Raw genomic sequence first — 27,201 nt, 5'->3', positions numbered from 1 at the left:
ATTAAAAAGGAACCTATTCTGAAACCCTAAGAATCTCCAGGACACCCTGAAGACAGTGCAAAAGGGCAGCATTCTGGCCAGAGGCGATTAGCAGAGAATTCCCCTGGCATACAGCAATAGTTCTCGTAGCATGGCTGCCTCCTGCACCAGCCACCCGCTCCCACCATCTCCAGCATAGGAGACATTAGGGGAGGAAGGGGGACATTGGGGTGGGGGTGGTGGACCTCCAGTATGTCTATCTTCCAAAGGCATAAATTACAGCAGTTCCTCCAATTTATGTGATGGCTGGATGGCACAAGATTAGGGAACCTCAACCAGCTCCTGGACACCTCCCTGCGCCAAGCTGAGCTGGGCCATAGGAGAATCTACCCCAGCTGTCTGGCCTACACTTATAAGAACAAGCTATACAATTAACAGCTTATTGTTAACCTGTCAACAAATGAGCAACCAACACCAAAAACTCCCTCAAATTTCCCACCCTCCCGCAGGCCTCAACTCTGATTATGCCCCTCTCTCTTCAAGAGCCTTTGCAAATAGATACACTTTGCAGCATGCCTGGAAGGGCAACAAATGGGGTTTCTGTATCAGATCAAAAGGGTATGGGGGGAAGCCGATTCCAAATTTAGGATCTTCTCGTGGACAATATTCTACCTATAGCCCCCTCCCTCTTCAAGCAAGGAGGATCTAACTTGAGCATCTCTGCTGATTGTAACAGTAACACCTAGCATTTACAAAGGACGGTTACTTACCTTACAGTAACTGGAGTTCTTCGAAACGTGTGGTCCCTATAGGTATTCACTGTGGGTATACATGCGCTCTGTGTACCTGGGACTGGAAATTCTTCAACAGCCACGTCTGACCATCCATTGGTCCGCACCTACACCATGCGCCTCCTTGTGCAGCACACAAAGGGCAGAAGGGGCAGTGCAGACACCATGCTTTTCCAGTTCCTACTTTTACCGCAATTCATGCCAGGATCTGAAGCAGAGAGGAAGGAGGGTAGAGGAAGGGGCCACACATCTCGAAGAACTCCAGTAACTATAGGTAAGTATCCCTTTTTTCTTGAATGCTGGTCCCAATGGGGATTCACTGTGGATGACTCCAGTGTGTAGGTGGGGTGCGAGGAAGAGCTCTGTACCACAGTTTGGAGGACTGCTGAACCGAAGGAAGCATCCTCCACTGAGACCTTGGCTACACTGGCAATTCAGAGCGCTGCACTTGCTGCGCTCAGGGGTGTGAAAAAACACCCCCCCTGAGCGCAGCGAGTGCAGCGCTGTAAAGCGCCAGTGTAATCAGCGCCTGCAGCGCTGCACGCTTGCTTGCAGCGCTGCAAGCTATTCCCCTCAGAGAGGTGGAGTACTTGCAGCGCTGCAAGAGAGCTCTCGCAGCGCTGGCGGTGTGACTACACTTGCGCTTCACAGTGCTGCCGCGGCAGCGCTGTGAATCCGTGAGTGTAGCCCAGGCCTCTGAGGATCAGGGAATAGTGCCTGGTAAATGTGTGGATGGAGCAATTTGTTCTCGACAAATCCATGATGACTGTTGCTTATCTCCTTATTATCTTCAAGTTGTTTGCAAATTGATTGCTTAATTATTTGCTCCATTATCTTTCCATGTATTGAAGTTAAGATGACTGATCTTTCCAGTCCTCTGGAATCTCTCCAGTCTTCCATGACTTCTCAAAGATAATTGCTAATGGCTCAGATATCTCCACAGTCAGCTCCTTGAGTATTCTAAGATGTATTTCATCAGGCCTTGGTGACTTAAAGACATCTAACTTGTCTAAGTAATTTTTAACTTGTTCCTTCCCTATTTTAGCCTCTTATCATACCTCATTTTCACCGGCATTCATTAAGTTAGATGTCCAATTGCTACTAACCTTTTTGTGAAAACTGAAACAAAAAAGTCATTTAGCACTTCTGCCATTTCCACATTTTCTGTTATTGTTCCCCCACCCCCATTGAGTAATGGGCCTACCCTGTTTTGGTCTTCCTCTTGCTTCTAATGTATTTGTACAATGTAATCTTGTTATCCTTTATGTCTCTAGCTAGTTTAATCTCGTTTTGTGCCTTGGCCTTTCTAATTTTGTCCCTACATACTTGTATTATTTGTTTATATTCATCCTTTGTAATTTAATCAAGTTTCCACTTTTTGTAAAACTCTTCTTTTAGTTTCACATCACTGAAGATCTTCTGGTTAAGCCAGGGTGGTGTCTTGCTATACTTCCTATCTTTCCTACACAGTGGGATAGTTTGCTCTTGTACCCTTAATAGTGTCTCTCTGAAAAACTGCCAACTCTCTTGAACTGTTTTTTCCCTTAGATTTGCTTCCCATGGGATCTTACCAACCAACTCCCTGAGTTTGCTAAAGTCTGCCTTCTTGAAATCTTTATTATGCTGGAAGTGAGATTCTCTTGTCCAAGGAATCCCTGTTTGGAACACAGAATTTCTTCAGCCAGGCCTGAAGGCAGTGCAGGGGAAGCCTGGTGAAGGGGGTCACATACTTACGTGATGCTATGTGGCCTAAAAGAACCAAGCAGGACTGGACTATTGTTTGAGGGCTGAGTTAAAGCTAGATCTGTGATCACAAAGAATCCCCTAACTGGATCAGATAGTCTACCTCCTGTTTGAGAATCCTCTCATGAGAGGAGACCCTGAAAAGGGACGGGAAAGGAATAGACAGGAATCTACTGTGTAGACGCTTGAGATGATGTCCAGGACCCAAGTATTCAAAGTTAGGTATCATCACATTGGAAGGAAACGGGCAAGGGAACCACCAAAAGGGTGACATAAATGGCTGGTAGTCTGCAATATCGAAAAGTAGTCTGGCTGACAAAGTTTTCTGCCAAAGCGATCTAATCTGTTGGTATCCTTAACCAAAAGGAGTAGATTTTGGCTGCTGTAGTCTGGTCCACTCCATGATTTCTTATACCACCAGAAAGTTCAGGTTTGATAAGAAAATAAATAGTCTGACCCCTTAGAGAGGAATAAAATATTTCTTTTCTTGGCTGCCTTCGGGGTTGGGGTGGCCTGTGTGTGCCAAATGTGTTCAGTAGGCTCCAAAATGGCCTCATTAATGGGGAGTGCTACTTTGGAGGGAGCTGTCGACTGCAGAACGACCAGGAGCTTGTGTGTGGGATCCTGAACCTCCTCCAGCAGGTCCTGGAGGGTGTCTGTGATCCTCCTTGGCAGCTCTTGGAACTGCTTATCAGCTGATTCGGCAGTACCAGCCGCTTTAGTTGCTCTGACTCCTCTTGTTCCTCTCCCTGCTCCAGGGGCAGTTCTTCTACTGGTATTCTTTGACAAGTGCAATACCCACGTGTTCAAAGCGTAGGACTACAGTAGGGGTCCCATGCACTCCAGTATGGCCGGTGGGAGGGATCACAGTGATAAAGGGCAGATCCCATGGTGGGTATCATTGATCCTTTGTCATTACGTAAGAGCCCCATGAATGTAGGGATCCCCAAATAGCTCTGGAGGCCCCATCTGGGTTGATATGCAAAGCATGGACCATTGGTGGAACCAGAGGTACTGGCTCCTGCTCTTCTTCAGAATAAGAGTCATCAAACTCAAAGGGTGAAGCCATCAGTACTGGCTACCTTTTGATGGCTTGGCCAGAGGTGTAATCAGGTGAATAGATTCCTGACAGTGTCAGGGTATCCACACGTCTGCTAGTGCTTGGGATCAGTGAGAGTGATACATGAACAGTGCAGTGATGTCTCTCACTAGCACCAGGTCTGACAGGATTGGTGACTCCAGATCTGTGTAAATTGCCATATCTTTGAGAAGGGCAGACCGAGCTCTGACAAGACCCTTTGGTACTGGATCTGTTGGTGCAGGCACAGGCATAGTGGTCTTGGCGCAGTGTGGAACTGCTGGTGAAAAAGGCGATCAGTCCTTACAGTCCTTACTTTCTTTTGAGAACAGTTTCAGAGCACTAGACACTCCCAGTATCGCCAGTTTTGTCCCACGATCACATGAGCACCAGACATGCCAATTCTGGGAAGTGGAGTCTCATTTAGCTCTGGAGTCAGGGAGGAAGCAGCTCTCTTTTTAGCAGATTCATGGGACATTTTGTCTGTCTTCTTGTGAGGGTGCTTCTCCTTACCCTCATTGTGCCTCTTTTTAGAAGGGGCACTACTCAGAGGATCCAGTCAACAAGGTGGGGAGCAGGAAGGCCTCAGGTCCAACCAAGGCCTCCTGGAGAGCTCTGTTAGGTGCTTCCAAAGTCTGAACTCCCGAGTCTGCGAAAGGAGTAGCAGATGTCACATGTTGATGGGATGTGTGACTCCCCCAGGCAGAAATGGCAGCTCAGGCTCAGGTTGCTTACCAGGAAGACCTGAAGGCACCTGAGGCAAGGCCTGAAGCCTGGAACTTTGGGGATAAGTGCCCCAAACATTGGCGGGACCCCACACCCAATGCCAGCTAACTAAACTATGACTATTAACACTAATTATAAAAACTACAAAGAATTAAAACTAATTAATTATTTACAATTTTTTACAGGAACAATGGATCTAGGAATCTAGAAGACACGGACAAAGGAGGGTTCCACCCCAGACTGCAAGTGGCAGAAAAGATACGGGAGAAAAAGACAGTTCATGCTGTCCCTTATACCCTCAGTTTGCAGCACCAGAAGGCACGGGGTACAGGTGTGGACCAACAGACACTTCTATTGAAACATTTTCAGATACAGCCATTCAAAGCAGATGCACACCCACAGTGAATAACCATAGGGACCAGCATTTGAAGAAGAAAGGGCCAACAGTCACAATACACACTACTTACTCCATTGTGCTGCATAAGACACAAAAGTGAAGAAAGGCCCTTCTCCAAAGAGCTTATAATCCATGGCCAAAATGCCGCAACTGGATCTAAATAGACAGATTCTTGTCTCTGTGAGGATCCCCCTTGAAGACAGTGGGCACAGCATCTGCCTGTGCGGCCGCAATCAGAGGAGCATGGCCTCCAAGACACACACAGAGAAAACATGATGTACAGCAGTACTCAGAAGCGGAAGTTAACATGGACAGTGAAATAAATATTAATCTCATTTGACCTGGTCATCATGTAAGATCTGAGGTTTTTGGAGTGATCTCAATAATCAGAGGGTGGATGATTATATTCTAGCAAGAGGTGCAATATTATAGATATTCTAGCAAGAAGTGCAAAAGAAAGACCAAAACTAGACAATCATAAGGATAGGAAATAACTGCCTTTTGTGAGATACCATTGTGTGACAAGTGGTGGTAAATGATGACTTTTTGGTGGTGAACACTGCATTTTGGTCTGTCTGTACAACACAATTTGTTCTTTAGGGAAGCTGAGGCTCCACCCGCTGTGCACCCCCGTGTGTAGGAAGGGAAGTAACAGGCTTCCGGTGATAGTTCTCCACCCACTCAGGATCTGGCAATGCAGTTAGCAAGGGAGGAGGGGGGCTCTTTACACTTCTCTGCTTCAGCGTGCAGTTAGGCTCACATAATTGAGCCCTGAAAAAAATAAGGCAGGTCCTATTAAAGTCAGTTGAAAGAGTGCCATTATCTTCAATGGGAGTCGGACTGGGTCTCTAGATACTACAGTGATTCGAACCTAAAAATGTCTTAGATTCTAGGGACAGACCTTCATTTATACATCAAATGAAAGCAATGGGAAGTGAAAGGGAAAATGGAACTTCTCCCAGAAATCCATGGAAAAATGATTTTCATACTAAAAGGAATAGCATAATACAATTGTTATGCAGTTTCTTATTCATATTCTTATATTGTGCCCATCACTGTGATATCAGAGGTCCTAGAATTGGAATGAGGAAAAAGTAGTTCGCTTTAAATCCACCACCTTACAGGCATTTTCACAGAAGGCCCACAAGGATAAATTGAGCGATTTTGCTAAGAATATATTGCCCAGTCCTAATGGAAGTAAAAATGTAAGAGACGGACTGAAATGCTTTTAAAATAAATAAGTTTACATAACACTATTTAAGAGCTTCAATCATTAAGGCCAGAACTTGGGAATCAGTGGACAAGCCAGATAGTGAAGCTATTCCCTAGTGATCTCTGCAGAAGACCAGAAGAGGAACAATCTCTCTCCTCCATGATACTTGCGGTTGTGCTTCAAGGCACCCCATTCAAGAGATACCTACCTCCTGTGCAGATCCCCTGCACATATCCCACTCCCTCAGACAGCAGTACCACATCAGGGATCTGACTCTCACAAAATACACGGGTAGACTTAAAAGTTACAAATAAATACTTTCCAAAATAACATATTTGAAAATCATCCCCTCTTTTCCTTATCTACCAAGACCTGAATGCTGGACTGAGACTTGATGACATTGCACACATACAAAGAAGTGCAGATAGCTGAATTCTTTATACTGCTCTAGGAGTGTATGGCATGCACTCGTAGGAGACATGCAGAATGATAGTGCTGGCAGTAAAAACTTCTTTCAGCTTGTTCTGAAAGTATTTATTTATATGTTTAGGATCACGCATGTATTATGTTTTTATTCGACATTGGTGAGGCCTCATCTGGAATACTGTGTCCAGTTTTGGGCCTCACACTACAAGAAGGATGTGGAAAAATTGGAAAGAGTCCAGCGGAGGGCAACAAAAATGATTAGGGGTCTGGAGCACATGACTTATGAGGAGAGGCTGAGGGAACTGGGATTGTTTAGTCTCCAGAAGAGAAGAATGAGGGGGGATTTGATAGCAGCCTTCAACTACCTGAAGGGGGGTTCCAAAGAGGATGGAGCTCGGCTGTTCTCAGTGGTGGCAGATGACAGAACAAGGAGCAATGGTCTCAAGTTGCAGTGGGGGAGGTCCAGGTTGGATATCAGGAAAAACTATTTCACTAGGAGGGTGGTGAAACACTGGAATGCATTACCTAGGGAGGTGGTGGAGTCTCCTTTCTTGGAGGTTTTTAAGGCCCGGCTTGACAAAGCCCTGGCTGGGATGATTTAGCTGGGAATTGGTCCTGCTTTGAGCAGGGGGTTGGACTAGATGACCTCTTGAGGTCCCTTCCAACTCTGATATTCTATGATTCTATGATTGGATTAAATTCACCAACGTTCAAAGGGCCAAAGCACAACACCCATCCTCATCGCTTAAGACTCACACTGTTCCCGGACAAGGAGAAACACAGAAAAAACAAGCTGCACAGGATGGTCATCATGCTTCATATGCCAGATAGGTGCTCCACATGTCACCTATGCATTAAAGAAGCTGTTGTAGGTGGACTGAGGAAAAGGCTACAGTTCTGCACTTTGGTAGATCCTGTGATCCAAAACCCCACACAAGGACTGCATTAGTGACGACCTTTTTTTGAATCTTTCATACAGATTTCTGCAATAACCATTCTGAAAATATATGCACAGAAATGATCCTGTGTAAACTGAATGTTTTCTAGATTTCATGAGGCCTGAAGTTCTTAGCTCCTTAGCTAAGTCCCAAAATACAGCACATGAATTAATAGTGAATCTGACTTTTTCTTTTTTTTAAATACACTTTTACATACACCCTTGGGCAGTAAAACACTATAATGTAGCAATTCAATGAGACTCATATCTGTCTGACATTGCTGCGGCAGCTGCTGACAGAGTTAAGAGGTAATCCTGTCTGTTCATGCTTTAGATACCTCAGGCACCATACAACCTCTTATAATACTCATTATCTAGGTCAGTTCTGTCAAAAGTAATAATTTTAATGCAGATAAGGGTTCCTACTTCCAGCTATTAAATATACATGCCCACTCAAACAACTTCATTAACTTACAGTTAAGGTTGCTAGACTGCATACCCTGCCAATGCAAACCATGAAAAGCCAGGAATTAAACAGTCAAGCCACTTAGCTCCCATCTACGCTCAAATAATTAGTTCCCCTTTTCAAACACAACTAGCTCCCCTTTCACCACCCACAGCCAAAGGAATAACTTGCCTTAAATTAAAACATAAGGCTGCAATCTTACAAACATTTGTGCCACTTTATGGGTGTGTAGTCTCACTGCATGAGTAATTTATGCACATATCACTCGTGTATAAAGTTATTCACTCAGTGCGGTTCCACGCGTGTGTAAAGTTACTTGTGAGTTTGCAGAATAGGAAATTCACCTCAATGCTTGTGAATTTATTACTGGGACATTAATGAGTCAAAATTTAACATACTGTTAGATGCTTTGCAACAGCAGTATTTATTTAGGCTGTGATTCAGAAAGCATCCCAAATCAGAACAGCACTTGCTTAAAAAGAAGGATGTAATTAAGTACTTTCATGAATCAGGATCTTACATACCTCTATACCGTAAGTTTTCATTACAGAAGATGCAAAATAATAAGATTTAAAAATCACCTCTCTTATGCAAATACCATGATGTTATTATTTTTAAGTTCATGTTTCAAAGACACTTTTATCAGAGGAAAGAAATGACACATTATCAGGATGTTTCATATTCAAATACTACAAATTACTGTATCAAATCAATAAATCTGTATTGCTTTTCAGGTAGAAAGCAAGTCCGTATTATACACTGGACTGTCTTGCTTTCATTAAAGTCTAAATTGCAGAACATGTTAACTGCTTTTTGCAAAAATGAACTTTTTACACTTTAACAAACACAAGCATGGACATTACAGGTTACCTTCTTAGAAAAATATCATGGGAACTGTGATTGTCAAACTCTGCACAATATTTACAAACATTACCCTTAAGAGTATTTAAATAGGATCTGGTAATTTGTTTTTAGTGTCTTGAACAATGAACAAACATTGAGGATTATATTTTGCATAGTAACAAGTACTGTAGAAAGAATTTAAGATGAGTTTGCATTCATTAGCAAGTATCTACCAGGGAGAAGCACTGCTGTTTTCAAAAGCTGTTTGTACTGCTAATGATAATAATCTCATCCACCAATCATAGTCATACTAATTTCATGCTCAGCGATTACGTCACATGCCAGACCAATGAAAAGCAGCCAGCTCAGGTATGAAATGTGGCAATCATTCTGCAACAGCAATATTGCACAACAGAGTTCTTAGGAGAGGAATTATCCAATGGAAAGTGCAGGAGCAATCTAGATTGGCAGAATCTATCAAAGGGGTCGGCAACCTTTCAGAAAGGGTGTGCCGAGTCTTCATTTATTCACGCTAATTTAAGGTTTCGTATGCCAGTAATACATTTTAACGTTTTTAGAAGGTCTCTTTCTCTAAGTCTATAATATATAACTAAACTATTGTTGTATGTAAAGTAAATAAGGTTTTTAAAATGTTTAAGAAGCTTTATTTTAAATTAAATTAAAATGCAGAGCCCCCCAGACCAGTGGCCAGGACCTGGGCAGTGTGAGTGCTACTGAAAATCAGTTCACGTGCCGCCTTCGGCACGCGTGCCATAGATTGCCTACCCTTGATCTATCAAATGGAATTTGGCAAGACACCTAATTCTTGCAAAAAGAATGGTGAGATCTTTAATTGTGCGTTTTACCATTGATTTCTAATCCAAAGCAAATCACACAAGATTATTTTTCTTCATCTCTAGCTCCTTTGCCTTGCTTCCTAGGTGCAAAAGAACTGGACAACTTCCCTACCAAAGTAATTGCGGATTCCTCCAGAATGGAGGAACCCCCACTAGCACAGCTAGTTACAACATCCATTCTCCCCCTTCCCTCTCCGAAAGGGTGTATTTTGGGACTTGGCGAGGGCATGGCTGGAGTGCCCTTGTGCTCCATCGATTCTTGCCTGTGTAATGGCCCTCCACCCTAGGTCCTGTATTGATCTTAGTTCAACTAGACCTGAGGATCTCACATGTAATCAATTTAATGTCCCATAATACCTGGCTGGGCATTTGTTTCAATACAGACTTAACAAGGTGGCACTCTTCTCTGTAAGTCACCAATATCACTGCATATAGATTTTCCTGTGATGTTTTTCATTAAGCGGCTAAGTTAATGTGATTCAACAAGATCACTGTCCAATGTCATTTGGCTGCAAATATGGACTGTATAAAGACAACATGAATGGAAATGGAATCCTAATCTATAGATGTTAAATGCCAGGATGATATTTTAACCAGGGCTATTAACAATTCAAGACTTTTAACTCTTCTAGCGCCCACATTAACTGCAGCCAGCTTCTTCACATCACCTTCCAGCAGGGGATCACAACCTCTTTCCTCCTACTGGCGCTCACATTAAATTTCTCCCATGCCTGCTTCCATCTCCCTTGGGATCAAAGGTAGATTTATTTTTCTCAGAGGTGTCTGAAAGTGACTGTTAATAGGGACAGTTGACACAACCAATCCTAGGCATCTTACATTTTATGTTGCTTAGGGTAGAACATAAAGATGAAATCACAAACAAAATTAACATTAAGCAGAACTAGACTAAAGCATTATGAAAAGTGTAGCTGTCTAGACTCTAAACCAAATTGCAGGGAATACTGATTAAACAAGATGAAACACTTCCATCATAGAAAGATCTTTGTGCTGGCCAGCTGATGCCAGCCTGTCAGTGTTCTTCAGAGGTCCAGCAAGATCTGAGAGTTCAGCTTAATTACTCCTTTCTCTCATAGTCCTATGTGTCTCTGTGAGCCAGGTGTTAAGAATCTTCATTAGCATGTTGAATATTACCTCACTCTTTAATCCAGACATTAATACACCACCATAATTGTGCAAAGTTACAATGCAAAATTGATTAGACTCAGTATCACTTTTTTCAGATACAGTTTTTAAATTGTCCTTCTACTAATTTGCACTGGTTTATAGCTCTGCATTTCAAAGGCCTTTCAAAATTTTCAATCTGAGTGAGTCATTTAACAAAAATAATATAAAAACTATCACCATAAAAACCAATTAATCAGTCCAAGAAAGACTAACACTCTGGTGCCTATAAATATACTTATTTGCAATGCACTTCTATGCTTTTACATATAAAATGAAGAAATATTATAAATTATTAATTTGAAATTTTACTTTGGGATCAGATTTTTGTACAAATTACCAGTTTTTTATACATTTATATATTCTTATATAGAGAATATTCTTATATATTTCTTTGCTTTATGAGTGTACTGATCTTTAAACTAACTAACTGAACGCTCACAAAAGCATGAAAGACATTTTTGTTCTTCCTAGGGATGTCTAACACTGAATATTTACAAGACTTAGGGCTTCTAGTTTCAAGAAGTGTATGTACAAAGTTTAGTCTACTATAAAAAACAGTGCTAGGAGAACAGGAAAAATTTCCTGAGCCAAAGGCACCAACTACAATTTTATCAATTTCATGCAGCTTACCTTAGGAAAAATAAAGTAATGTAGGAAAGGGGATTGATTTAACAAGATCAGAGAAAAACAGCACCTTATTCTTGTCTCTGTAACAGAAAGAGTTCATGGCTGTTAAAGAGAGATTCAAACACAGGGTTTTCCTTAGGTTTGGTCTACACTACCAACTTACGTTAGTATAATGACATCGCTCAGGGCAGGGTATGGAAAATCCACACCTCTGCAATGTAGTTATACCATCTTAACCCGCAGCGTAGACAGTGCTATGTCGACAGGAGAAGTATTCCCATTGACATAACTCCCGCCTCTCAGGGAGGTGGAGTACCTACATCGACAAGAGAATCTATCCCGCTGGCGTAGGTAGCGTCTTCACTAAGCGTTACAGCGGCGCAGCTGCAGTGCTGTTAAGTGTAGACTAGCCCTTAGTGTCATCTCTTCATTGTGTTTTTCTGTGATTGTTCTCTGGAAAGAAGATTGTTCTCTGTGGATAAACCAACCCAACCCTGTATTCATTTGCTCTGGAAGTGAATGGTCAATAGATATAATAGGTATTTTGCTGTTGCTATTGGGGCAATAATGTTCTGGTTCTCTCTGTGTAATGCTCACATCAAGTGCCTTTGTTGAACTGTACAGAACACAGAAGTGCTTTTTACACTATGTGTTATGGAAAATACTTCATGATACTATTTCCCCTTCCCTTTTCACCTGCCAAAATTTCAGGTTTCCTTAACTTGCTTCATCACCTTACCTATTCTGTCAGGTTGGAATTCACCATGGTTTGAAATCAAATGCTAGATCTTGGAAGAGCTCCCTTTCAATAACTGATATATGCCTTTCTGCTGCTATGGTTAAAAATATACCAAGAAGAAGAGTAAACAAAGATAAGAAAAATGATCTATTAACACCAGTCAGAAGTGAACTATGCAATAATTGTACTATATTCCTCTGGATAGCAAGATACCTTATCTTCAAACAGCAGTTTTCAGATAAACCTACTCATAACCAATAGAAAGACAAAAGACATTTTGAGAAGAACTATTTGACAAAGGAAAAGAATTTGAATGTCAAAAAATTTCAGACACTGGAACAATTTGGCTTATATAAAGTTAAAATTGTTTATGTATAAGTAATGAGTTGCGTTATGAAGAATGCCAGCGAGATTTAAATTTTCATCAAAACCAGAGATGCCATCAGCAGTGACAGTCAGATTTTCTAACTGGTTTCTGATCCTGAAGCAAGCACATAGTAAGCAAACCAGATGTTCTGGTTCAAGTGAGACCATCTTAAATTTTGAAGCACTATCTTGTCATTCCAATATATATGCTCATTCATCCCATCTTGCGGCCACTCCCTACCAGTTCAGTCTGCTTGTCCCTAAGCTTGCTTAATCAGCACTCCTAGAAACTGCCTTCTGGGGAAACTCAGCCCAGGAACTGGACAGCTTAACAAAAGGAGATCTGTAGCTGTTAATTGCCCTTAGTGTGTGGAAGAACTTCCCAGAATGATATTCAGAGAAGAACACCCCCACCCCCACACACACACACACTTTCAGAGCTAATTATGGAATGGGAGGAGCACACACACAATCTAAAACTGCAGCTGACTCAACCTCATTTTTGTAATCAGAAAATCTCAAGTCAATAGAGTAGAATTTCATATCTGGAATTCTTCTCTGCGATATCATCCCATCAGGTACACTCTGCCTAACTAACAAACAGAGCACCCACAGGAGGACAGAGTTTTGACACCCTCTATATGCTTAATGCCTCCCCTCTTCTCAGGCTACAGCTACACTACAGCCAGGATCGACACTCTGAGATTGATCCACCAGTGGTCGATTTAGTGGGTCTAGTGAACACCCGCCAAATCAACAGCAGATCGCTCTCCAGTCGACCCCTGTACTCCACACCCTACGAGAAGAGTAAGGTAAGTCGACAGGAGAGTTTCTCCTGTTGACTCCCCATGGTGTAGACCCCACGGTAACTCAAACTAAGGTACCTTGACTGCAGCTACGTTATTCATGTAGCTGGAGTTGCGTTAGTGTAGGTCGACTTACTATGGTAGTGTAGACATAGCCTCAGAGATTCAACTGAGCTGTAACTTAAATCAAAATAGAACTTAACAAAAATGGCCCCACAGAACCAAAACAGAGCTGATAAGGGCAAGGTGGGTATCTGCATCAGTAGAAGTGAACCACAGAAATGAGTTACCACACAAGAAATTATCCTTTCAGTGACTTAGTTGTGTGATCAGTATAGACTGATATCATCCTTCAGTCAACAGTCAGAAAAGAGTTACCACACAAGAAATACAGACTGATATCTGTATTTCTTTGCAAGATGCAGACTGATATAATCTAAGCAACATATCCCCAACCAAAAGGCAGAGAAACACAGAGAGGGAAATCAACATGCTAGGTGCTACACAGAGCCATCAGGATAGTAGGATTGAGAGAACCCAATTCTGCCTCCCGTCATTAAAAATTCAACAAAAAAAAGACAGATTCATCTAACAAACTGGTGGAACTGGAAAGGAACTTTACTGAAACCACAGGCTTCCATCGCTCACTGTCTGGGGCTGCATTCTCAGGAGACAAGCAGTACTACAAGGAGCAACAAGTGGTCAACTTGTATGTGTCAATAAATTACTGCCTTTTTTTTTTTTACTCAATAGTCCACAACAGCCCTGGCCAAATTAACTTTATATCAAAATGAGGGGATGCCTCCTACCTTGTCCTCTGCAACCATTGGGCCACTGAACCCTTTTCAGGATCTTCAACTAGGATGACAGAGTTTTGCAATTTTCCATATTCAGTGGAATGGTGGAGGTAAATATTAATAGCCCTCTATCTACCAAAGAAAAGCATGGCTTCTCTATCTGCACTCTGGGCAATGGAGCAGCTTCACAGATAAAAGAAAGGGTACAGAGAAGGGCAACAAAAATGATTAACGGTATGGAACAGCTTCCATATGAGGAAAGATTAAAAAGACTGGGACTATTCAACTTGGCAAAGAGACGACTAACGGTGGCTATGATAGAGGTATATAAAATCATGAATGGTGTGGAGAAAGTGAACAGAGAAGTGTTACTTACCCCTTCACATAACATAAGAACCAGGGGTCACCCCATGAAATTAATAGGCAGAAGTCTTCCGACAGTGGCCAGTGCCAGATACTTCAGAGGGAACGAACAGAATAGGTAATCATCAAGTGATCCACCCATCACGCTTTCCCAGCTTCTGGCAAACAGAAGCTAGGGACACTTCAGAGCACGGTTTTGCATTCCTGCTCATCCTGGATAATAGCCATTGATGGACCTATCCTCCATGAACTTATCTTGTTATTTTTGGACCCTGTTATAGTCTTGGACTTCACAATATCCTCTGGCAAAGAGTTCCATAGGCTGACTGTGCATTGTATGAAGAAATACTTCCCTTTGTTTGTTTTAAACTTGTTGCCTATTAATTATGTGTTATGAGGAGTCAATAACATTTCCTTATTTACTTTCTCCACACTAGTCATGATTTTATAGACCTCTATCATATCCCCCCTTACTTGTCTCTTTTCCAATCTGAAAAGTCCCACTCTTATTGATCTCTCCTCATATGGAAGCTGTTCCATACCCCTAATCATTTTGTTGCCCTTTTCTGTACCATTTCCAATATATATATATATTTTTTTTTGAGATAGGGCGGCCAGATCTTCATGCAGTATTCAAGATGTGGGCGTACCATGGATTTATATAGAGGCAATATGAATTTTTTTGTCTTATTCTCTATCCCTTTCCTAATGATTCCCAACATTCTGTTAGCTTTTTTGACTGCCTCTGCACATTGAGTACATAAGTACTTCACACAACACACAGTTAACCTGTGGAACTCATTACGAGGGGAAGCTGTGAAGGCAAAAACAACAACTGGATTAAAAAAATTAAATAAACTCGTGGAGGATAAGTCCATCAATGAGTTTAAGCCAAGATGGTCAGGGATGCAAGGTTATGGTCATGCTCTGCGTGTCCCTAAGACTCTGACTGCCAGATGCCAGGACTCAATGACAGGGACTGGATCTCTTGATAATTTCCCTAATCTGTAAAAAGCAACAGAGGGTCCCGTGGCACCTTTAACACTAACAGAAGTATTGGAGCATAAGCTTTCGTGGGCCAACGCCCACTTCTTCAGATGCAATGAAGTGAATGCCCACTCATGAAGTGGGCATTCACCCACGAAACCTTATGCTCCAAAACTTCTGTTAGTCTTAAAGGTGCCACAGGACCCTCTGTTGCTTTTTACAGATTCAGACTAACACAGCTACCCCTCTGCTCCTTTCCCTAATCTGTTCATTCCCTCTGAAGCATCTGGTGTTGGACACTGTCAGAAGACAGGATACTGAGCTAGCTGGACCATTGGCCTGACCCAGTATGGCTGTTCTTATGGGAAGGAGATTAGGGTAAGGCCCACAGTTATTGGGCTTGAAGCAGGAATTAATGCAGGGCAGTCCTATGGCCTATGTCATGCATGAGGTCAGACTAGATAACCAGTTATGGCCTTAAAAAATAGATGAGTCTACTTTATTAGAGAAATACAGGGAAAGATCAGTGAGAAAGCAGCCAGCTCCACTATTTCACAGGCCAGGGAGATTCCTTCCAAAGGACTATCACCTTCCAGGATGTTAGGGGAAGGCGACAGAGTTGAAAAGCTCAAAGGAAGTAAATTGTGTGAGCCCAACACTGATTTTGGCTCCAGTGTGGGAAAGTACAACTGGCCAGGGGAGAAACAGACAGCAGCTTCAAAGAACCAAGACACCAAGGGAGAAGCACAGAGCACATGATGTGAGTACCTGACCCCTGACAGGCCAGGTCTGTATCACACCATCCCTTGGAAAAACTCAGAATAAAGGGAAAGAAACATTCCTAGCCTGCTCACCGCATCTGAGCTTGATGAAGAGAAGACTGCCCATAGCCTCTTTATTTCTGGGCAACAGCAAGACGTAGACAACCTGGTGTAAAAGACCAAGCTCCTAGAACATCACTTGCTCTGAAGCCACAATGATAGACTGAGCTGATCTGGGAGAAGTGAAGGTCTCTTGTGACACGAGGAAGGAGAAAAAGGTTAGAAGGACAGGTGATTCTAAAGTCACTAGTGATAAATCCACAAAACTACACCCTTCATGGCCAGTTGAGCAGGTGTGCTCTGTTTTGCAAAGGAACCTCAGATTGGTAGAGAGGGCGATGTACGGGAACACACATACTAGGATGAAACTCCATTAACTGGAGATGTTGCCCTGTGCTACTGTCACTGGGTCTTGGACTATGCAACATAAGTTTGTTGTTTTCTGAGTTTTCCTGAGACCAAAATACATCTCTGATTGCCAGGACCAAATCTCTAGATCAGAGATGGAAGAGGCAAGCCTTTTTCCTTAGAATCTATTCGCTGGGATGCATGGCTTTTGGCTGAGTCAATAGGCTGCTGGATTTAGCTATTTCAGTATTTGTGGGATGTTGAGGGAAAAAGAATCGTTGTAGGGCCTCCTGTACCTATTTTACTCTTTGAGCATTATAACCAGCTGACTTAGGTAAGTACTGCTATGTTTTCAATATAAAGGAAAATATGATAATGAAGACAAAACTGATGTAAGATTACCAGAGCCATTTTCACTGTTTGAAACTCTAGGACATTGATGCCTTTGACCATTCCACATGTTTTGTTGTCCAGTGTTCCTGCTCAAAAACTCAATGATCAGTTACCTTCCTCCAAGACGTGACATCTTACTCCTCCAGATATAAATAGAAGCCCTTGGACTGGCTATGCCATGCACAATGAAGTACGTTGTCCTGCCTTTGACTTAGTATCTGATACTGGTTGTGCCTATGCTTGTGTGACATTTGAATCAGCCCATCTGAACATTATAGCCCTATGATGCTAAGTCCTTGTCTGATTAAAAATAGTCTTTGGTTATCCCTGGAATATAATTCCACTGACTCAAAATCCTCCCAGCTGGGGAAAAACGAACTGGCACTAGTCCTGACTCTCTGAACCTTTTCTCGGGAAGGAATGACATTTTGGAAGCTGATGACTTGCCTAATCAGGTAGTTCTTCTGGAGAGATGCTCTGGGGGGAGTCTTGAGGCCCTGATTCAAGCACTAAAGTCATATATATGTTTGAAAATCCCAGTATTTTGAAACATGGACCCAGGGCCAGCTCTAGGTTTTTTGCCGCCCCAAGCAACAACAACAACAAAAAACTCCAAGAGCGCAACTGCCAAAGCAAAAAAAAAAAAAAGCCTCCTGGAATGCCACCCCTGGAATTGTGCCGCCCCAAGCACATGCTTGGTTTGCTGGTGCCTAGAGCCGGTCCTGCTCCAACCTGGAAGTTCTACTGGCAGTTGCTGCAGGATGCAGGTCAATGTCGACAAGGAAAACAAAAGGCCCAGATTTTTATTATTATTTTTGAAGGTCAGGGGAGGGGCTGAGTATGATTTAGTCTGGCTTCTGCAGAAATGTAATGTAGGCATACATGAGCTGGGCTCATCATGTCTTCTTCCTCATGCTTCCCTATGATTTTCATGGATGAGGGGCTTCATCCTATGCATCCCCCTAAGAGTCCTCAGATACCATATGCCCCTCAGTTTCCTTCCCCTGAATATGTCCCTGAGTGGATGAGGAGGTGTGGTTAAACACCATAGAGCTCTATGAGTGATTCAGCTGCAGGCATGGGAGCAATAACTGCCTCTCTGTAGAGGGTCTCAGAATAAATACAGATTGGGAAGAAAGACTCATTGAGAGAGACCTTGAAGGTGCTGCTGCCAGTAAAGAGTGCAGGCCTTTCTTTGTTGGCTCCATAGCTGGCTTTCTAAGCTACGGGGAATTAAAAAAATACACGAGGTATTGTAAAAATAAATAATGAAATAAATATACGCCCAAGTGCACACACAGCCCAAGTAAAAGAACAGCCTCAAAGAAGGTTCAGCTAAAAAGAATAAGCAGTATGTGATGCTGCCAGTAGAACGAGCAGTCTGCTTTGTTCTGGCTTAATTCTCAGAAGCAGGAAGTAAAGTGAATCTATGCAGAGACAAGGCAGGAAGGAGTTGACTCAAGAGTGTGCCAGTGTTCTGTGCTCTCACTAGTTTTCACACATCTGACTGATAAGTGCAGGAGTGACTACCCATCAGTTTGCACCACTGGCAACTAAGTTACAGAACTATGCATCTGATGAAGTGGGTTTTAGCCCACAAAAGCTTATGCCCAAATAAATTTGTTAGTCTCTAAGAGGACTCCTTGTTGTTTTTGCTGATACAGACTAACACGGCTACCACTCTGAGAACTATAAGTGACACACCAGTGTATGCTAAACCTATTACTGGTAAATAATTAGAGGTCAGAGTAATGAACAAGATAGATTTATAACACAGTCATCAATTGTACTGGTGAAAACGTTTGGAACCAGAACACTAACATTAGGGCTGTTTAATAGTTCAAATAGGTAAGTAATAGTTCAGAGGTCTACAGAGCTTGTATCTATGCTGCATGCAATTTATGAAATGTATATATTTTAATACTGATGAAATTGAGGATTTAATTATATTTAGTTTTGCAGGTCACCATAACTAAAATCAATTGTTAGGGCAAAGCTTCAAAGTGTGTGGTCTTGAAAGATCAGTATTTGTAATAGGCCAGATTCAGCCAACCTTACACTGAAAAGTACACCTCACTACTCAAGATGCATTTAGTGAACTTTATAATAATTGTATAACTACAAGTTGCCTAAATCTCAAATGTGCCCACCACTTGTAGATTTCAGTGAAGTCAACCGGTGCTGTGGGTGCTCCATTTCTGATAGTCACTTATATGTAAGTATATAAATATGAAATTAGGTACCTAACTTTAGGCCACCTAAATTTGAAAATTATGGTGCAAAAGATGAAGTATTTATTTTTTAAAGGACTTTATATTTATTTACAGAAATAAGGTATTTTTCTAAATCTCGAATGTTATCAAAGTACTTTCTGACCAATGCTACTGAATATGAAAAGTATTTCAGACCATAGGTTATTTGAAAAATATTGTTCATAAGAAGAATTACCTAATATAATGTAATACAACTTTATTCAATACAGTATCTTTCATACCAATTGCATCCCACAACACTTTACTGAGAGAGATAACATAATTATTAAGGTAAATCATAAATAATAGAGGGAAAGAGAAACACAGAGTTATAGGCAAGGGAGAAAAAGATATTTTCAGTTTAGATTTGATATGAAATGAAGTTCTTCACATAAATCTTGACAATATTAACTTTGAAAGTAGAACAAGTATTGGTTACAAAATCAAATCTTAAAACCAGTCAGAGAAATATTAGAACCACCTCTTCTGGTATCATACATTTTACTAAAAATAACTGGATGCATAATTGTCTCTCTGAACTCTGTAAATGTAGGAATCATAAGAGATTAGTAAATAACCATAAATTGCTAGTGCGGATTCCCAATAGCTTGAGAGAAATAGAGAAAAGCACTTGATTAAGTCTTATGAGTCCAATTAGTTGTGAGGGAAATATAAAGAAGCTGCTGCAAAAGACCTTAGAAAATCTAGAAAGAACACATATCTGCACAGAAATACTTCTCAACCTGCTGTGTGTCTATGAGAGTCAATATTTTATTCTACTGATTTAAATATGCATGATTTTTTTTCTTTTCTCTCAAGTAGACATCTAACTATTCCCATGTACATCACTGTGTGTTAAACTATCTCAGGATTATTTTGTAAGACTTCTGAAACAATAATTCCTCCACCTCAAAGTTAAGAAATGTACAAATATTATTTGTATCATTTTATGTCAATTTAAATCTAAGTATAAATTCACAAACATCCAATTCTATCAAGGAGAGCTGGTATTTTCCCTAAAGTATGAGTGAATTTAGGGCGAATGACAATGAGGGAATAAAAGCATTAGCTCGAGACAAATATAACACAAGCAGATCCTATGCAACATCCCTCACGGCTTTGCCAATGAATCTCAAACCTGATCTGCAACACCTTACTATTCCAGTCCTAGCTTTCCCTTCAGCAAGGAGTGCCAATGCTGCCAAATTATGTGGTGGTTTTGAGATGTACACATATAGGGCCTAAGATGGGGCCAAACTTGTGATTTTAGTTAGTTAGCCTAGTGCATTGTAACCTCCTGTAATTCCTTTTTTCAAGTTACCCCAAATCCAAAACTGATGGAAACTAAAGGGGTGAGAAAAAACTGAGGAAGGAAAAGTACAAATATCATTCTTGCTGCACTTGCAAATGTGGACAATAAGTCAAGATCCGCTATCATGACAGAAGCCATTCTCAGCTACTGTTTAGAGCATCATTAATCCCAGTGATACTCGTCTATATAACTGACAGATTAGGGTCAAGCTATCAAGCTAGACAGAAAAGTGGACATATTTTTTTATAAAGTGATATTTATGAAATAATATATCAGTGTAGGACTTCCAGACCATTCCTATTAACATTTATAATTTTCACAAGTTAACGCTTTTCTATGTGATAATTTAGTCCGTAACAGAGGGGTGTAAATTTTAATCAGCAGTAGAGTGTTGTATGCTAACTGGCCCATGAGGACTTTGCTGGCATGCACTAAAAGTGCATATTTATGTAGTTTCATTTCAAACAGTACTACGTTAATGCACACTTGGGAACTTTTAAGGCGTGCCAGCAGGGTTCACACGGGCAAACTACTGTGTGACACACAAATTGCAGACTACAATTTACACCCCCTCTGTTATGGACTAAAGCACCATGTGGACAAACCCATACTAAACAGTTACTAAATATCAAGCACCAAATCCTCAACTTGTGTAAGATGTTGTAGCTCAGCTGAAGTCAATGGGCCTCTGACAATTTAAACCAGCTGAGGATCTGCTCCAAGTGTTATATTTTACATTTAAATAAAAGTTTTACTATCCTTAAGTAAAACAGTCTAACCAAAACCCCAGTGCACTGAACTGTATGTACAGAGGAGATGTGGCATCCATTCTATCATGTTTTTTAACACTATTTTAAAAAGGTGATTACTGTACAATCCTTATTACTAATTCCCCAGAACTTGATACATTGCTATTTATCATTACCCTTTGCTCACAGACTTTTAGCTAGTTTTCAATCCATGGTACAGTGCTTATATCCAATGAATTTGAATTAAATATCCAAATAAGCTACAGTTCCTTGTTAAATCACTATATGCTTTATTAAAATGTAGACAGAACAGCTATTGAATTCCCTTCATCTTCTGATTTTTTAAAATTTATATATATTTTAAAGCTTGTCTCTCGTGATATTGTCCCTTGCAGATGCATGCTGTTCACACTTTGCTTTTCTGTTATTTAAGTATTTATATTGCACTCTAATTACTAACATATTTTATCCCTTAATTTTCCTCCCTTTTGAAGTTGAATTTAGGTTTTTATTCCTGATCCCTCCTCCAATTGTCAACGACTTTTCAAAAAGAATTGCCAGAAGTTCACTAAGTTAATTAGCTAATTCCCTAAAGGCCCTGATTTGTGTATGCATATTTTCCAAGTGATTCTTTTCCTCCATTTTACAGCAATAAATGACAGTTTTCAATTACTTTCTAATTGTACATTTTCTTTTTCTTTATTTTTCCTCATCAATTGTAAAGAGCTGTTCAACAGAATCGTACTTGATTTAGTCCTTTAATTAATGGGCCTCTTTTCTTTATAGAGTATCATGCTTTATAGACATGCATCTAAAGAAGTGGGTATTCACCCACGAAAGCTTATGCTCTAATATGTCTGTTCGTCCATAAGGCGCCATGGAACTCTGTCACTTTATTCTTTATAGAGTTTCCCAATATATATTAAAAAGTCCTTTCCTTCCCTCTCCTCCCCTGCACCACATGCAAGCTGTGGCTAGTTCTGTAGATTCTCCTTTGGTCCCCTCATGTTCCAATTCTTCCATCTTCAGATTTTTGAACAATTCCTTATAAAACCACACTGACTTTTTCTTGCTTTCTATATTTTATATTTCAGGAGAATTGTAATCTCTTACATCTTAATTATGTCTGCTAGTATGCCAGTTTTTTCCACATTCATGGATTTTCATACTTCCATTGTACCATGTGAGATGGTTTCTTAATTCCCCAAGATGTATTTTCTAGGATCCAGTACCATTTGTATTGTTGTTTTCCATGAATCCACTTTTGAGTTAGTGTAATTATCATTAACACTAAGCCCCCTTTTCATATTCTCAATCAGTTCCTCTCTGTTGGTAAAAAGGAGATTGAGGCTGGTGTCTCCACTTTACAGATCATGAGTGGGATGGGGTATACCCCACTCTTCATGGTCCCCTGCTGGAGTCTCTGCAGTCCTACTATGCCTCGCTGCAGGAAGGAGCAGTGGAGGTGGGTCCTTCGGGCTTGCCTAGAGGGGCCTCATGGAAGCAGCCAATCAGAGGCTCAGGAGGCTCAGATAAAAGAAGCTGCAGGGCCTGCCCAGGTCAGTTCTAGGGGAGGGGAGCTCTTCTCTTCTCTTCCCACAGGAGCTTGAGTCGCTGCACTTACGTAAAACGGGAGATAGTTCTGTTGGACATTTGCTCCCCTGGAAGGGGTCCATTTTTGACTGTATGCCTTGAGCCACTGGAGACCTGCCCAGCGAGGCTGCCAACCTACAGGGGGTGCCAGGAGTGGGGAAAAGTTTGCAGTACCATACCCAGCTGCTAGGAGGCACTTGAGGTGAGCGCCCCCCTCTTAGAATGAGTATGTCCTCTTTCTAACTTAGAAATTTTTTTAATGGTCCATATTTCTCAACCAGTGCATGACTGAGAGTATCAGATATTCACATAAACTTATCCTTTATTTTCTGTGTCCTTATCCAAGAATATTTCACATCACTGTGACTCTCAGAATTATTGTATTGCCTAGTCTTGTAAATATTTGTAATGTGCAAAGTCACCCCTTTAACAAATCCCATAGTGTTAACATTGTCAATAGTGTTAACATCCTGCTTGTGAGAATCACCCCCCCCAAGTTCTAGTTGTGCACACCAAATCATATTATCCATCAAGTTGTGCACACCAAGTCATATTATCCATCACTTAGCATCACTTGTAACTTACTTTGCTTATTAGCCACACGTTTACATTTGCGCACAGACACCAGTGTACAATTATTAAGCAACAGCTTCACTATTATTTTACTTGCCTACATGAGCCTTGAACCCAGGAAGCTGTTACTACCTAAGCCATTCAGTTCTCATCACAGAGAGAGCATTCTAATATTTCATAAGGCTTTGGGATTCATGTCTATAGAACATACTTTGTCACATATCTCATTAGTCTGCAGCATCACTTTTCTTCTTTCTTCACTAGCGCTTTGCACTGGATGGATCTTTAAGACATTTATCTGTGTGTCCCCTGTTTTGAGTTCTCTTCTCAAGACTATAAAGTTGATAGAATCGAGGACAAATTTCCCTTCAGTCTTGTGTCACCAATACTAATCTGGACTGATATTTTAACATTTTCAAACTTTTTCAGGCAACCCTTTAACCTTTGACACATCTGTTGCCTTGGCACCAAGAGGCAACATACCATCCATACTGTTTCTGGATTACAAAAAAGCCCAGGCCATGGTCCATTAAGCTATTAAGATTGCTTGCCTCTTCTTCTTTTTCTCTGATGACTCATCTTCAATGGCTTTCTTGCGCTCAATGAGCAGATTACCAACTGTACCCTGCTTCTTTTTAGCCTGACCATCCTCCAGTTTGTTAACAGCAGAATCTCTATTGTTGGTTTCTACGCCAAATGGCCCCTAACTGGTTTCTGTTCCTTTTGCCCCAATTTTTCCATCATCCTTCCTCCACATCAATAGTTCCACATGGTGTGTCTCTAGATAGCACCCTCATGGCTTCTCTAATTCAGTGTCCCATATTTCTGCGTCATCCTGTGCTGAATGGAAGCCTGTTTGCACTTCATAAATATATACAATATTTGGTTATATTCCCAACCTTGTCACTGAGTTACTCTGTGGCCTGGTGTAAATCACTCGACATCTCACTAAAATCCTGAGACTCTCCGATTGAAATGAGCTATACAAGTCAAATTCCCCACATATACGCTCTTCTCCATCAGGCTAACCTGGCTCCTTTGGTAGAATTTTCATGTCCCAATAGATACTTCTTATTTTAATGATGCATTTCTCTGTTAAAACTTATAGGAACTAGGGACAGTACTATCACTCCCTCAGGATTTCATCGGTTTGCTTTTATCTTATTTGTTGTTTACTACATTCACTGGCTTTATAAGCCTAGAGATGCTTTCCCACCCCTAACACAGAACTTCCAAACCATGTCAATTAAACAGATCACCAACCTGTAGTTTGTTTTCAGTCACTTATCTTACCTGTACTGTTTAAAACTCTTCCTTCTGTTAGTAACTAATTTCAATGAAGTCACATTCAGGTGAACCCTTAAAACTCCAAATATGCCCTTTTTAGATTTATAGTTTATTCAAGTTATGCACCTTTTAAAAGTTATTTATATAGATATCTTTTCAGTTTATGCTGTGTATGTGTGGGTCTAAAAGTTCTGGTAATAAAGCAAAATCAGGGCATACAAAACCCCAATCTTTAATTGCACTGATTGGCCCAGCTTATTCAAAAGACCTATATTAATGTTGTGGGGTTTCGGTTTGTTTTTCCCCCCTCAAAATTATAAGCTCTACAGGGCAAAGATCTAATACATTTTGGGTACTACCACAAAATAAACAATAGTAATATTAGCAGCAAACAACATTCTAGTTCAGTGGTTCTCAACCCGCAGTCCGCTTGCAGCCCAATCAGCACACAGCTGCCGCCTATGTGACATCCTCAAGGCCAAACAGGTATATATTGTGTGGATGTGGCCCACATAATTTGTTTCCTGTATGGTAATATAATCCCACTGAGGTCCGGGGCTATTTTAAATAAAAAGATTATCCTCCTGGTTCCAAAATAATTCATCTTTTATAAGACTATTTACAAATATTTTTATTCTCATTTTCTGCTTCTCTTTCTATAGGTAGTATTTCCACTCTGATCACAGGCTAATTGAATAAGCAGAAGCCTACCAATGTTGCTTCTATTTTGTCTATGGATTTATGATGAAGTGAACAAATATTGAATAGACCCATCATCAGATTTAATACCTCAGTTTTGGATTTAAAGGCTCTCGGTTTTTAACATTTGTTGTTAATTTAACAATTAATGAAACAGTACTGAATGTAGTTGTTTCACAAGCTCTAACAAGGTTGACTATTCTGTTTTTTTCAAGGCTTACATAAATAATATTCTCTTTGCCCCTTATCGTCTTTTATTATAAAATGCAACTTACTTTGTAATACGGTCAATATTAGCAATTTGCTTCTGGTTCCGGATTATTTCAATAGCTGCCCAAAGATGCTGGATAGCTTTTGTATCTGCCTGTCGTCTTTTCGTTAAGCGTGCCATGACCTGTTTGCTTGTTTAGCTGCAGCTGATAAAAAAAGAAAAAAATTATCATGAATTATGAAATGGATTACATGATGATTATCTTGCATAAAATAATTTTATCAGAGAAATTTTATTAACCTATAGCAATCCAATTTGTATATTGCAGTATGTTTTGTGTTCAGACAGTTCCATAGACCATAAACTGTGTGTCTAATACAAGTTTCATTGGCAGGTTCTTTTACATTAAAGAATCCAAAGAAACACGAAATTGAGTAGTGAAATGACTAAACCAACAGGAAATAGATGGAATTAGCAGTCTCAAACTGCTTATGAAAAATCAATTGGCTCATAATCAACCTCACTAGTCTCCTATCTACATGAAAAGGGTAAAATTCACTCTGGCTCAGGGATCTGCATGGGCCCCTTGCATTATTTTAAGCCTTTAATACAGGGGCTTAAATGGTGCTGGAGTGGAGCACAGAGCATTATTGAAAGCCTTCAGCAGTAGGGTAAGTTTTATCCAAAGTTAATATGATAATACAGTTCCTCCTTCTCCTTCTTATACATTTCCATCACTAATATGGATTTTAAAATCTCCACTCTATGTTTAGAAACTAAAAGCATATTTTGAAAAATAGTAGACTAAAAAAATAATTGGAACAAGATATTTTCCACTATACACTAAAACCAACAGAACCCGAGCACTTATGATGCCATTTGCTCATCTAACCAACCATGAGTAGTAACATAACAAGCAGCTGGCTTTGTTTACAGTTTTTCCAAAAGCTGCAGGCAATGAGGTACAGATAATCTGTAAATCGCCTACAGCACAGAATCCCCTTCTTAAAAAGATTAATGATGCATATTGACCACTAAATAACTTTCTTCCAGTGCCACCACTTACTGAATGAGAAATAACTGATTGATGGCTGATACTAATAGATACATAATTTATTTTTGAGCTCAGTGTCCCAAAAATGAACGCAGTGATACATAACTAGAATACTTATAACTGGGAGACAAGAGTAATACCTTCAGCATCTCTAAAAGAATATATAAAATGCAAAAGTTACCACAATATCAGGACAATGTTAAAGATGAGTATTCAGGCATAAAAATCACAAAATCCAAAATTAAAGGGACCTGATAATTCTGTAACTTGTGATCGGGTTGCCAACTTTCTCATTGCACAAAATCAAACACTCCTGACACGCCCCTTCTCAAGACTCCACCCCTGCCCCAACTCTTCTCTGAGGACCTGCCCCCACTCACTGCAGACCCCCTCCTGCCGTCGCTTGCTCTCCCCCACTCTCACTTACTTTCACTGGGCTGGGGCTGGGGCAGGGGGTTGGGATGCGGGAGAGGGTAAGGTCTCCAGCTGGGGGTGAGGGCTCCAGGGTGGGGCCAGAAATGAGGGGTTCAGGGTGCGGGAGGGGGCTCTGGACTGGGGGTTGTAGTGTTGCGGGGGGGGGGGG

At 40.8% G+C, this 27,201-nt stretch overlaps 1 protein-coding gene across 13 annotated transcripts in view; it reads right to left on the bottom strand.

Annotated features, from left to right (window-relative positions):
• Positions 1 to 27,201, bottom strand: part of ZMYND11 (zinc finger MYND-type containing 11) — a 168,922-nt gene that overhangs the window by 59,703 nt on the left and 82,018 nt on the right. For 12 of the 13 annotated variants that reach the window (XM_034760026.1, XM_034760027.1, XM_034760029.1 and 9 more), the window contains exon 2: positions 25,629 to 25,769. In XM_034760026.1, coding sequence (XP_034615917.1) covers positions 25,629 to 25,744 — 116 coding nt within the window. In that variant the 5' untranslated portion in view covers positions 25,745 to 25,769. Of the gene's footprint in view, positions 1 to 11,271; positions 11,349 to 25,628; positions 25,770 to 27,201 lie in introns of those variants that run through there. The other variant, XM_034760036.1, reaches the window with a different exon arrangement.

This window comes from Trachemys scripta, chromosome 2, assembly GCF_013100865.1.
Source record: "Trachemys scripta elegans isolate TJP31775 chromosome 2, CAS_Tse_1.0, whole genome shotgun sequence".
Classification (NCBI taxonomy): domain Eukaryota; kingdom Metazoa; phylum Chordata; order Testudines; family Emydidae; genus Trachemys; species Trachemys scripta.
Note: the sequence above shows the minus strand (reverse complement) of the source record. Positions and strands in the feature narration are given on the sequence as shown.